The sequence below is a fragment of the Cyanistes caeruleus genome, chromosome 14, assembly GCF_971803275.1.
Source record: "Cyanistes caeruleus chromosome 14, bCyaCae1.hap1.1, whole genome shotgun sequence".
NCBI classification, from domain to species: Eukaryota; Metazoa; Chordata; class Aves; order Passeriformes; family Paridae; genus Cyanistes; species Cyanistes caeruleus.
Window position 1 is genome coordinate 7,310,166 of NC_141714.1, and position 13,042 is coordinate 7,323,207.

Genomic DNA, 13,042 nt, shown 5'->3' on the forward strand with positions numbered 1-13,042 from the left:
GGATTAGGGAATTTCCCAGTATTCCCTTGCTTTCTGCTTGCAACACCCTCTTCCCTTTCCTCCATCCTTTTCATTCCCACAAGGCTTTTTTCACATTGGAGTGAGTCCCAGTGCAGTGGTGAACTGATCCCAGAGCAAATTAGACATGCAGAACTTTATCCAATCCATGCTGCCCTTTAAATACCTCTTCCATAAGGAGGCTGTATCACCAAACGTGGTACTATAAACACAGCATTCCAGCAGTCCATAACCAGAGCAGAAGTCTACCAGCAATTAAATCAGGACTTTATTCATTTGTTGACAGCATTTAAATACATTATACATTAAACAAAACAAAAAACAACGAACAAACAGACAAACAACAAAAGGATGCAGTGAAAATCCTCCTTTAAGAAGTTTAGAGTCTTCTGTAAAAGTAACTGAGATGTGGTAGTGCTTTTTCAGCATTATCTGATTTTTCAGGGAGTGTAGTAATCAAATCCTTACCTCCTTGTTGACAGGATCCCAAATCAACAGGTCTGGTGTGTACAAAACATCCACTGAATTCAAAAGTCAGGATGGGCTCAAAGTCCCATTTCAGTGTTCATGTTCTTACTATTTCTAGTGTGACTTTCACAGAACCCATCCTAATAAAGCTCTTGTTCAGGTTCTAGGTTATTTGCCTAGATAAATTTGTAATGTAGGAACAGTCTGTTTTGGGAGCAAATTCATCCCTGGAGGAAGTGAGTATTGTAGTCAGTCAATGAGATTGCCCCTACTTACACCACAGATAAATTTATTGCTTTGTCCCAACATTTCTGCTTTGCAATATTTCACATTCCAAATTATAAACCTCTGAAAATTGTAGATTATAATAAATGTGTTGACACAACTTCAGCTGTTACAGGAAATGGCATTGCTCTAATAATAAAATAAAAAAACCTACTTAATCCTATTCTTTACCTAAAGTGGTGTTTTGCATTAGCTATGGATGAAAAGACAAACAAGTACATGTATATTTAATAATAATGTTAGCTGGGTCAGAGAAGAATAGGAAATAAAATGAATTCATAACACCCCTGGAGGCAGCTTTCTGATACAGGCAGTTTTCTCTTTGATTTGCCCTCATTGGCAGTATTCATTGTAATTTTAACATAGCCTACAAATTGGCCTTTATTAATAGCTGTCCTGATCTTAATAACAAATAAACTCTGTAATCTCCAGTCTGGGTGCTTCTGAAGTGAACAACTGTATAGAGCAGAATAGATTATATGGGTACTTAGAGGGACCTCTCACTCAAGAGGGCCTAATTTCACATTCAGACATCCAGACAGTGTTTTGGAGAGCTGTAGATACAGAGCTCTTCTATCTCGGGGCTTTGAAGCTAAAATACCTTTCTAGGTATGACAGTGAGATAGTCACCTTGAATTAAGGTTGCTGGCAATCTTTTAAAAGTCCTTATTGGGCTTTGAGTGCAATGAGATGGTACTTGCTTATAAATTAAAGTTAATAGAAACATTAAACAGTACAAGCTACTGTGATCCTTGTCTTCAGAATATTAAACACATTTTAAAATTGTGGAACACCATCTAGTCTTCTGTGTTCTGTAGAATATTACATTTTCTAACCAATACTCTCTGGGAGCAGGTTATTTGAAATGCTCAGCATTCTACATTTGCATGTACTGTGTATATTTAATTTATTCCTCACTTCTCTGGCTACCATGTATTTTTGGTTGATACCATAATCAAATTCTCTTTAATTATTCCATCTGCCAGAAGAGTGTGATACATTTTAGAAGCTGGTTGGTTTAGTTGTTTAAGCTTTGAGTTTTGAAACTGGATGGAATGACATATTCTTCATTTAGCAGAATGGTAAAAAAATAATTATATACTCCAAGTGATAAGCTTGGAACTGCTAAAGAAATGCCAAAATCCAATTTTTTTCCTCTCTCTAGTTTTCTAAACATCCATTAGTCTCTTGAAGGAAACTCATAAATCATGCAAATTTAGTTTCTCTGAAACCAACTCTAACAGTTGTCCTTCCTACTAATCATGTTTTATATCAATTTTATATTTTTCAATATTCAATAAACATGTACTTACTGTACTTGTTAGAAAGCATCTGCAGTATAGGCTGTGTGAGGACAGTTATTAATCAGCCATTTCAGATGGCTGTAGGGTTAGTTTAATAAGTGTATCCATTTATCTTTTTTATGTTTTCTTCTTTGGTCTTTCCGTTTATCCAATATGGAATTTCTTTTGTCCTTTTTGGTTTATTTATACAAATAACAAAAAAACCCACAAGAAAACCCCACAAAAAAAACCCAAAAGCAACACACACCCCCCCCCCAAAAAAAAAAAAAAACACAAAAAACCCCAAATCACCCAATAGCTGAAAGAAAGAAAACACACCACCCTTTGGATTTCATTCATGAAATTATGAAAAGATCTTTGCATTATATCCATCCACTTAAATCTGCATTAAAAAATAACAATAGAATGCATTATCTAGCAGTGATTCTTTAAAGCAGTGGATAATTTACACATTAAAGTGAAATGTAGGTTTAAAAATAGGAGTGTAGGTTTGAATTAGAGTTAAGAGTCAGAATGATATAGTCCTGTATGAAAATGGTCTCGGTTTCCTGGGGGTATTGTCCTTCTGGTGTAATGAGACTTGCAGATAACAATCAGGGACTGTGGATAGATCAAGGAGCAGCGATACATTGAGAATGGCACAGCAAGTAATGGCTCTGGGGAAACAAATGAATGTGTCTGCTAGATAAACAGCATTAGAAGTTTCTGTTGATCGCCAAAGTCCAGGCCTCTAAAGATTAATAATTCCTGAAAAATTGAATATTGGGTTTCAATGGCAAGGTTTTGGTACCTGGGAGGCTGCAGGGGTGGCTTCTTTGAGAAGCTGCCAAAAGCTTCCCCCGTTTCCAGCAAAGCCAATGCCAGCCTCCAGGATGGACCTGCCACCAGTCAAAGCTGAGCCCAGCAGTGACAGTGGAAGTGCCTGTGGCATAACAGTTTTTAGAAAGGGAAAAAACTGCTGTGCAACAGCAGCTGGAAGAGAGGAGCTGGAGTATGTGAGAGAAACAGCCATGCAGACACTCAGGTCATTGCAGGAGGGGCAGGAGATGCTCCAGGGGCCAGAGCAGAGGTTCCCCTGCAGCCCCTGGTGCTACCCTTGGAGAGGTGTGCCCCTGCAGCACCTGGGGGTCCATGGGGAGCAGGAATCCAGCTGCAGCCCAGGGAGGAGCCCACACCAGAGCAGGGAGATGCCCAAAGGAGGCTGTGACCCCATAGGAAGACTGTGCTGGTAGGACATGTGTCCCTGCAGAGAGAGAGAAGTCCACACTGGAGCAGGTTTGTTGCCAGGACTTGTGACTCCATGGGGGACTCACACTGGAGCAGCCTGTGCCTGGAGGATGTACCCACAGAAGGGACCCACTCTGGAATGGTTCCTAAAGAACTGCAACCTGTGGAAGGATTCAAGTTGAAGAAGTTCATGAGGGGCTGGCTCCTGTGGGAGGGACCCCATGCTGGAAAAGGGGAAGCATGGGAGGAGTCCTTCCCCTGAGGAGGAACCTGCAGAGACAATGTGCAATGAACTGACCATAACCCCCACTCCCCATCCGCTTGCACCACTCTGACTGGGGAGACAGAGAGAATTGTCACTGAAGTCCAGCCCAAGAGGAAGAGAAGGGTGGGGGAGAAGGTGTTTTGTCATTTGGTTTTATTTCTCATTGTCCTACTCTGATTTCATTGGCAATACTTCTAATTGATTTCCCCAAACTGAGTCTGTTTTGCCCATGACAGTAACTGCTGAGTGATCTCTCCCTGTCCTTTTTTCCATCCACAAGCCTTCTGTTACATTTTCTCTTTCCTGTCCAGATGAAGAGAGATAGAGCAGCTTTAGTGGGCACCTGGCATCCACACAAGGTCAACCCTCCACAAATACTAACTTTTAGAAGATTTTTTTTTTTTTTTTTTTTTTTTTAATCCATGCTGCAGTTGTACTTTTATGGGTTCACATGTTACAGGGAGGCATCAGCCATTTATCAGGATGCTAATGTCTGGTAGTTATGTGTCCAGATACTTTGTAGCCACAGGGTTGCCCGACAAGAGGTCACTGAAATACAAATGACTCACAAACCTGTTTAAAGATCTCCTTCATTTTTTAAGGGCAACACCAGGACTACAAGTGTTCAAAAATTTCCACATTGGGATTATTGTCCCCTCTTAAAATTCCATGTGTCAGGAGACTTCCATGATTTACTGGTAGTCTTCAAACAAAAAAAAACTTCCTAACAGAACATCCATTGATTGCTAGTTATTTAACGGCTAACAATAAAAAATCATAGACTTTAGTCCCCATCAAGGCAGAAAGGAAACAATAATTGCAATTTGCAAGCCTCCTGCCGTGGGTAAAGGAGTTTGGGCTGGCAGAAAGGAAGATCTGCAATTTTAGTGGCTGCCGCAGCAGGTCACAGAGAGATGTACTGATTCATTCGTACGTCATCCTGTGACAGGACAATTTGTCAAGGTGAAAAGATGGGTGTGAGGTAGAAGTGTGCCCAGATGATTATCAGCTCAGATAAAAGCATGGATATATGGGAAGCTGTACAGGAGTTTACTTGGTGGCTGCTCGTCCCTCTAGGTAGACAGATCCCTAAGTAAGAGACCTTTTCTGTCTCTGTAGCAGCAAATAACATGGTTTCTTACCCCATGTATTTTCTTGTATCTATGTCTTGGATTAAAAGAAGTCATATGAGTGTTAATACAGTAATTTACAATTCAACTCTTCCTTTTACCAAAGGAAGGGAAAGAGGCAAAGGGACAACCTCATCTTTTAGGAGCTTCCTTCCCCTTTAACCAAGGGCAAGGCTCAGGCCTGTGAGATTTCCCTGTATTAATAAACAAATAAATAAATATGGGGGTATTAACTGGCAGGTTCCCAGATTGGAAAATATTTGCTCTGCCTTTGGACACTAACAACTGTGAGGTCTCATCAAACCTCAAACAAGCACCTTCTCTTTTTGTTATTATCCACTTTGCATTCTTATTTCGATAGGGTGGGGATTGGTACCAGAAAGGAAATTGGTGGTGCCCCAGACTGAGAATGAAATCTGGATGACTTTTTCTCAGTTTTTATCAGTTTCAGAGCAGAATTTCTCTTCTGATTTAGAAACACATGTAGGTGTATATGGACTAATCCCTGTGAGACAATGTGGAAATAGGAGAGGACACGAAAGAGCAGCTGACTGCCAAACTTCATGATGGAAAAGTCTGAAAGTAATTTGTTCCTCCCTAGAATCACCAAGCATTAATACATAGATTATTCATCGGTTTACTTACCTTAGGTCTAATTTTGCTGTTGTTGAATTGAAAGACAGTTTTTCCTTTGACTTTGCTGAGATTTGGCCCATTGTGCATAAAGTTAATTCATTAAATGTAATTCTGTATTGTTTCTCTTTTTTTTCCAGAATGCTTGAGGATGATCTGAAACTCAGCAGTGATGAAGATGACAATGAACAGGTAAATACATCTAATAATATGTGCTTAGATAATTTAAACTGACAAAGTTATTTCATTGGTTGTCTCTGTTTGTGTGTTGACTTACTATATTTGCATGAAAAGCATTTTGGTGTGCTGCAGAATCCATTAGCTTAAACCTTCCTCTCATTAGAGGAAACACTCTCAGACAGGAATGTATTTCAATTTTGCTGGTTAACTTTGTGAAGTGGATTAAACTAAACCAAAATATGACTTACTAACCTTTGAATTAGAGACCACATGCAGCATCACCCAGGAACAGCTCGTGTCCTAAATCTCTGTCCTCCATTGTACCAAGCTAACTGTGGAACAGCCTCCCCTTGCCTTGCACCCATTTTCTGAATTGATGAGCTATTTGTAAGTGTGTGTAAAAGGACCACATCAGAGCACCAACACAACTATGGAGTTTGTTTGCACTTTGCAATCCATTTATACAAGACCACGTGAGAAAATTTAGTCTGTAAGTGTTTGTTCCAGTCAGAGAGTAAAGGGTTGGAAGTTGACAGTAATCCAGTGGCTCCCATTTGTAAAAGGGAAAGCCCTCAGCATGTAACTGTAAATCAATACTGAAAGTTTCTGCACATACTTGGGATGTTAATGAAGAATCATTTTCAGAAAACTGGCTCATGTCATTCTCTATCCTTTCCACTTTATAAATATTTATGGATAGTGCTGTGAAAGAAAGCTGGTGAAGTTCATTTTCTCAACATTTTTACCAGAAAAAAAAATGAAAGTTTGTGTTGATTCATCTTTCATCTTACTTTATATATGCAATAGGTGCAAATGTTTAAACGTCTGCAATAGAGAGGAAGGTAATGCTATCATTCAGCATAAGATCATCTGTCCAGTCTGAGAAATGTTAATCATAGGCCAATCATTCTTTCTTACTTATTTTTAAACTGCCTGAATATTCTCCTTCAGCCTACCTCATCCATCCCTTAGGGTCATGCCAGGAAAGAGTTAACTTCTGGTGAAAGTTGACCCCTTAGTCATACAAGTCAGTATTTTTTAGCACTGGCAAGACTTGCACTGTCTCCTGAAGCCAAAGGGTCAAAATCCTGTACTTGTGGAATGTTATGCAAGCATGGTGACTTATGACACCATCAGATTTGCAAATTTGCCCAAATGGTCCTGTAAAATGACATTGTGAACCTGAGATGCCTAAAATACAGAAATGGAAATATATTGTCAGGTAGCAGTTACTGTTGTTTTCCTATATTAATAGTTTTCTAGTGGCTTAAGTAGAATTTAAAGAGTTCCAAATTCACAGTTTATACTGCTAGGATGAAATCCCTTATCACGGGTGAATCAAGAGGCAAATGCTTGGGCCAGGTTTGCTGACATCAAATGAAAAGGCCTCACTGACTTGAGCAGATGTCATTATCTCTGATATCTGATATCTTGGGACTGCAGTCCCAAGCAGTGTCAAGTGTCAAGATCAAGCCCAGGGGCTGCAGCCCCTTCTGCGGTGGGGATGTCAGAGCTGCAGGAAACCTCAGACTGCTCCAAAGCTCCATGTGTCTTCCTAGTAATAAGTTCACACCATAGGCTGCAGACCAACAAGAGAGCACCATAGGGACCATTCATGTAGTAAATTTTGTACTACTTCGAAATTTTTTATTATTTTTTTTTCAAACAATCATTTGAGTTGGAAAGTATCTTTTAAGATAATCATGTCTTAATGGTCAATACCAAGCTCACCACTGACCGCCCAATTTGCTGTCATCTATTAATTGACTGTAGTGGGGTTTAGCGCTGGCTAAAATCACCAGTGCACCTACCAGAATTATTTACTCGTTTCCTGCTTTAAGATATGAATTAGGAGGAAGGCAAAGGAGGCTCAAAGCTTAAAAGGTATAAAGAAAACTTTATTAACAGAACTACAAGAATAATAACGATCAGAATAAAACCTTCAGAACACTTCTCTGTCCCTCTCCACAACTTCTTTTCTTTGCCAACTGACAATATAGAGACAAAACCTGGGATCTTCAATCAGTTACAACCTCTACAACAGTCTTTCATCAGCTCCTGTAGGGAGAGGAGTTTCTCTCGCCATGCCATGGAGACTTCTCCACAAGAAACAGTTCTCTCATGGCTTCAATGTCACAGCGAATCAGCTGCCCAGGAGCGGAAAATCTGTTTGCAGTGTGAAAGTCCCTCCCATGCCTTGCAGCTTTCCCACAGCTGCTTTCATGGGCCATGTCAACTTATGGGGTACTATTTTAAGGATGAGCTGTTCTGGCATAAAAAAACCCAAAAGTTCTCTTCTTTTATCTCTGGGAACAGAAGCTCTTCTTCTATCTCTGGAGCAGAGTTTCTCATCTCTCACTCTGTTCAAGCTTCTCATTAGATTACAGCTTTTCAGCATCCACACGCTCCAGCACGAGTGCCCTTTTCTCATGGGCTGTGGGTAAATGCTGCATCCCCCCACGTGCTTCATGAATTACAGGGGAAAAACAAAGACCTATATATGAAACATATATCTTCACCATAGCCTTACGCAGTGAATTTCAGCCAAAGACCAAGGCATCTCCTCAATCCCCTCCTAACTAGAATTTGACTCCTTCTGACCTCTGTGTCCCATGTTGTTTTCCTCACGTGTCTTCACCCTTTCCTCTTCCTGATTCGGGAGAGAATTGGTGTTCGTAGGTTCGTTTGTTCTCGAGCTTTATCAACTGAAGCAGTTTTTACGGAGTTCTGCGGCACTGAAAAGTTGATCTCATGCGGGCTGTGCATCAAGGAGATCGCTTGCCGTGCCTCTGGCTGCTGCTCACGGGGTCTCTGCCCACACCGTGTGAGCCGTGCCGCCCGCCGGCTTCACTCTGCGCTTTTCTTCATGCGGAGCGCCGGAAACAAGCAGAGCTGCTGCTGCCGTTTTTGTCCTTCTGTCCGCACCATGGCTGGCTAAAAGCGGCTAAACAAACAAAGTTCATTGCGAGCCATGCTGAAGCAGCCACGGCCGGACGCTGCTGTTCTGGTTGCGTTGATTTTTCAGCCCTGCAGTCCCGGCCCCGGCCGCTCCTGGCCTCGGGGCCGCTCCCAGCGCCGATGCAGCCCCCGGCTGGCACGGCCCGGCAGTGCTGCAGGAAAAAGGACCGGCGGGCTCTGCCGAGAAGGGGCCCGGCCCCGCAGCGAAGGGGCCCCAGCCGCCCGTCAGGACGGGGCCCGGTGCACTCCCCGCTGAGGGGCTCGGCAGCCCGCCCACAGCCCCTCAGGGAGCAGAAAATCTCGGCCGGGCCCGTGGGGCCGGCCCAGCCCGGCCGCGCAGGCCACACGGGGCGGGTCCCACCAGCACCCCGTCACCTCTTCAAAAGCCAGAAGCCAAGAGAAACATTTCCCGGCCTTGCCTGTCTTTAAAATGTGAATCTCACAGAGGCGGACCTAGCTTCTAAAAGTTTAATAGGTTGTCAATTCTCAGAGCTAGCCAGCTATTGGTTTTTGCTAGGAACGGATGAAGCTCTTAGCAACCGCTCTCAGGAAAATAATTTCCGTGGGTGGCTTCTTCCTTTCTCACCAAATGTCAATTAATGCAAAACCAGCACTGACCTATATCCTTAGGGATTCCAAATAAACTAACTGGACACAAGTACACTGAGAACATTTCTTAAATGCCCTGCACTTCAAAGCAACCTTCAGCTTTCCTGTGTACCCCACATAGGTTTGGTTACATCTCTTGTATTTGCATTACAAATAGGGCATAGACAAAATTATACATCTCACAGCTTTTTACATTTCCTGAATGAATGACTGTAAGTGTCTGCCTTTATATTTTTAGCAGGCTAAGACTTTGCAATACCGAGCAGCAGGATTCTGCTGCATCTCTCACTCACTCCAACCTCAGCAGCCTCTGCCACATCTCTTTATGGAGAGGGGATTGGAAATTGGAAGAAAGATTGATCTGGCCAACTGGTCAGACATATAAACAAGAAAGTAACTTCAACTTTTCCAACATAAATATTTTGCAGTCAAATGACCATAGTTATTCAGATGCTCATTCTGGCAGGGACAGAAAAGATTAAAACTCCCAGCTCAAAACCATTCTAGTAGTTTATGCAGCATTTCTATATGGAAATGGAACCATTGTCTTTACAGTCCTTATGATTTTTTTCTGCTATAAGCCTGCAGCCAATGTAAAGCATGAGCTGGCATTTATTCATTTTTATTCAAAAAAACACAACACAGTATGTAATAATCAAGTTTATTTGCTTTATTTCTACTTTAATTTTAAGGAAATAAAAATTCTTTGGAAACAGTGGTCAGCAGGGAGCCCTAGGATTTGTCCTTTGAGAATTGCTACAAACCCTTCAATTTTTACAGGACAGTAGTGACACTGTAAATAAATGTACTTAAATGTACTTGGATAGCAACTTTTAGTGAAAGTCTCTAGTTTTTGGGGAGAGTTTGATCTATCAGCCCATGTTGTGAGACTAGCAGTAGTCTATTTGTCAAGGTGGAAGACTGTTAGAAATTTGGCTGAAATGCTCTTCTGTTTTCTTCCCTCTCTCCTATGAACAAGCGCCCAAATTTATGAACTGCATTGCATTTGCTCAGGGGTCTGTGGGCCTCATACTATTGCAGGTGTTACAGATGTCCTTCTTTTTCTCCCCACTGCTGAGGAGGAGGACACAATAGGTCCAGTCAGTCAAGTAACTGAGAAGTTGAGCTTCATTTCTGGATAGAATAGGAACTACCTATTGAAGTCAATGGAAGGTATTTATTCTATAGATAGCATCAGCAAGGCTGTTACTGATTGTGCTGCCTAATTTTGGCATTTCCTTTTCAAACAGAATTCTGAATAACTGGAAATTTCTCCTGAAAGTTATAAACATGATTTGGAGAACTCTCTGTAATGTATTGTATTATATTTATTTTAGTTAAGGCACGCATGATGATGGCCTAGCAACATATCACCAAGAAAATTATGAAGCCTGTACACTTTAATTTCACCCCAGAGGGCTTAAGAGGCTTCAGCAAGTGAGAGCTGACTGCAAATTCAATCTCCTAGTGTGAAACTGCTGCAAATTACATGAAGTTTTGTGAGTTCTCTTCCTTTCAGCCTTCTGGCAGCTGTGGGCTTGATGCAGAAATTGTTGAGTGAATTTCTTTGGCCTGCGACCTGCAGAAGGTTCAGTGAGATGTTCATTGCAAGTGCCTTCAGATTTCTGATCTGTAAAGCTTTGGACCATGTTGGTCATTGCAGCAGAGTGTGAGGCAAGTTACAATGACTCCACTCCAGCTGCAAACTCCTGTTACCACCATCTGACCCTCACAATGAGGGGCTGCATTTACCCACCTGCATCTAACACATGTAAACACAACCACAGCACCTCCAGTGCAGACACTGTGGAGCTGGCCATGCTTTGTCCCATAGACAAAATGCTGATTCTTATGTCTCATTGTGGGTGATTTGGGATTAAAGACACACAGAAAACGATGGGCTAGATCTGGAATCAATTTTCATTTACAGCTGAGAAGCACTTATTGATGCTGTGCTCACAGTTCAATAAAAGATCTAAAGATACAGACCTTTTGTTTCTCTTTCAATATAAGCCGCATAATCAGTGTCAAATGTTTTTACAAAGAAAATTGTATTGACAGTTTTATTAAAATTGCTATCTTTAAAGTTTTAAGTTATCCACAAATTGACCTACTTGAACAGTTTTTAAAATGTACACTGACCAGCCCAATAGATTTTTATGTCACATATTTTTAATATCAGGTACACATCTGTTTAATGTATTATTTGAGAAGTAATGTTACATGTAAGCATTGTCTGGATTGTGGTGTTGTTACTGAGAGGAACATTGGCACATACATCAGTATTGTGTTCAGTATGGCACAGGATGTTCAGAGTGGCTACAAGAGGTACAATCAAGGCAGATGACAGATGTGCTATTAGTAAAACCAGGAGATGACAAGACATTTCAGAGATGCTAATGTTAACACTTCTCAGAGGAAGAACACGGTTTTTTTAGATGGCTTTATTACTCTGTTTAAAAAGTACATCAGAAATTAGGAAGAGTAGTGAAGATTTTTAATTAGTAGCTCAGTTCAGCTGAAAGAGCTTAGATAAAACACAGGTTAGTATTTTTGTTCTCTAAAACACCTCTGTATAATTCAAATAAGCTTTGGGCTCAGAGACATCCAAATGAGTTTTGCCTGCATACAGTATTTTAAGTAGCTGCGGTGTACCCAATTTTCTTTAACCAGCTCCTCTTTGTTCTTCTGCCTGAGGAATAGTCTTGTTAACCTTTTAAATGTGTACTTAATTTAAAGCACATTGCTAGTGTTCTGTGTGTTTTTGAACCAAAGAAACTTTGATACTAGTTACAGACCAGCTCCAGGTTCAGTATTTTGTGTATATACTGGTTTTGGCAGAGCAAATCAGTAAGATGTTTTTCTTTGCTACTTGATTTTTTTTCTTCTCCCCTTAGTGACTGTCACTTTTCTGAAAATCCACAATACATACATGTAATCCATGGCCCTGCTTTATTGTTTGTATTTTACATAAACATAATTCTTTTTTGCTAGGTTAGTATTAGGTAATTAAATTCAAAATTTCGGGCTTTTTAGCTGAGTCTTAAAAGGTAATCAGCCATAGGCTTAGCTTTGAATTCTTGTAATACATGCTGAGCTTTCAATGCCTTTATTCAAGTTAAATTTTTTAGAATTTATGAAGTTCTAAGGCATAATATGTCTTCATCGTATCACATAAACACTTTTTAAAGTGCAACAGTGATCACTTTCCTTGTAACAATAGATATCCTTACCTGTTTTATTTTTTCACATTTTTCAGCTGGATCATGAACAAGCTGTTTACCTCCCCAAGGTTTCTCTATATTCTCATTTACTTTGTTATCAGCAGAAAGGCTGAAGAACAGCTCTTCAGTAATGACATCAATACTGCACACACAGTGAGAGAGGTCATCTTGTCAAAGCTATAGAAAAATCAGATGGATTAGGATGAAACTAGGTGCAAAATAACTTTGATAGAGTCTTTTAATGTAAACAGTTTATCTATCATTGCGTTCCATTGAAATCCCAGAGTGGTGCAGCATCAGTTGTAGCCACATCAGTGTGTGTTTGATAAAGAGGACACATTCCAGTGTATAAGATTTGCAGTCATGCTTTATAATTGTAGGGAAATGTTTTCATCAAGCCATTAATGAAAACAGAAGCTATTAGGATAATACAGTCATTCTCCAACCTTGTCAGTCTCTAACCATGAGAAATCTTTTCATGTATATATGTCCCTTCTTGCTACCTCAGTCCATTTTAATTGTATTCAAATTATTTTATTGTGCACAACCCTGGCTGAAACAACAGTATATCAACTGTGTAAGTTAATACTCCAGCTTCAGTTAGGTAAATCTTTAATACTAAGAGATTTGATGACTGACATATCTAAGGTTATAATTCACATGGTAGTGATGTAGGTTTATATAATTTGTTTTTTATCAGCAGAAGTTTTCAGTAGCCACCCTGAGATCTGGGCTGAGCTT

At 40.5% G+C, this 13,042-nt stretch overlaps 1 protein-coding gene across 8 annotated transcripts in view; it reads left to right on the top strand.

Moving 5' to 3' along the window:
* The window catches only part of AFF2 (ALF transcription elongation factor 2), a 335,651-nt gene that overhangs the window by 238,189 nt on the left and 84,420 nt on the right, over positions 1-13,042 (top strand). For all 8 annotated transcript variants that reach the window (XM_086850057.1, XM_086850055.1, XM_086850056.1 and 5 more), the window contains exon 8: positions 5,471-5,522. In XM_086850057.1, the coding sequence (XP_086706183.1) occupies positions 5,471-5,522 (52 nt within the window). The remainder of the gene's footprint in view (positions 1-5,470; positions 5,523-13,042) is intronic.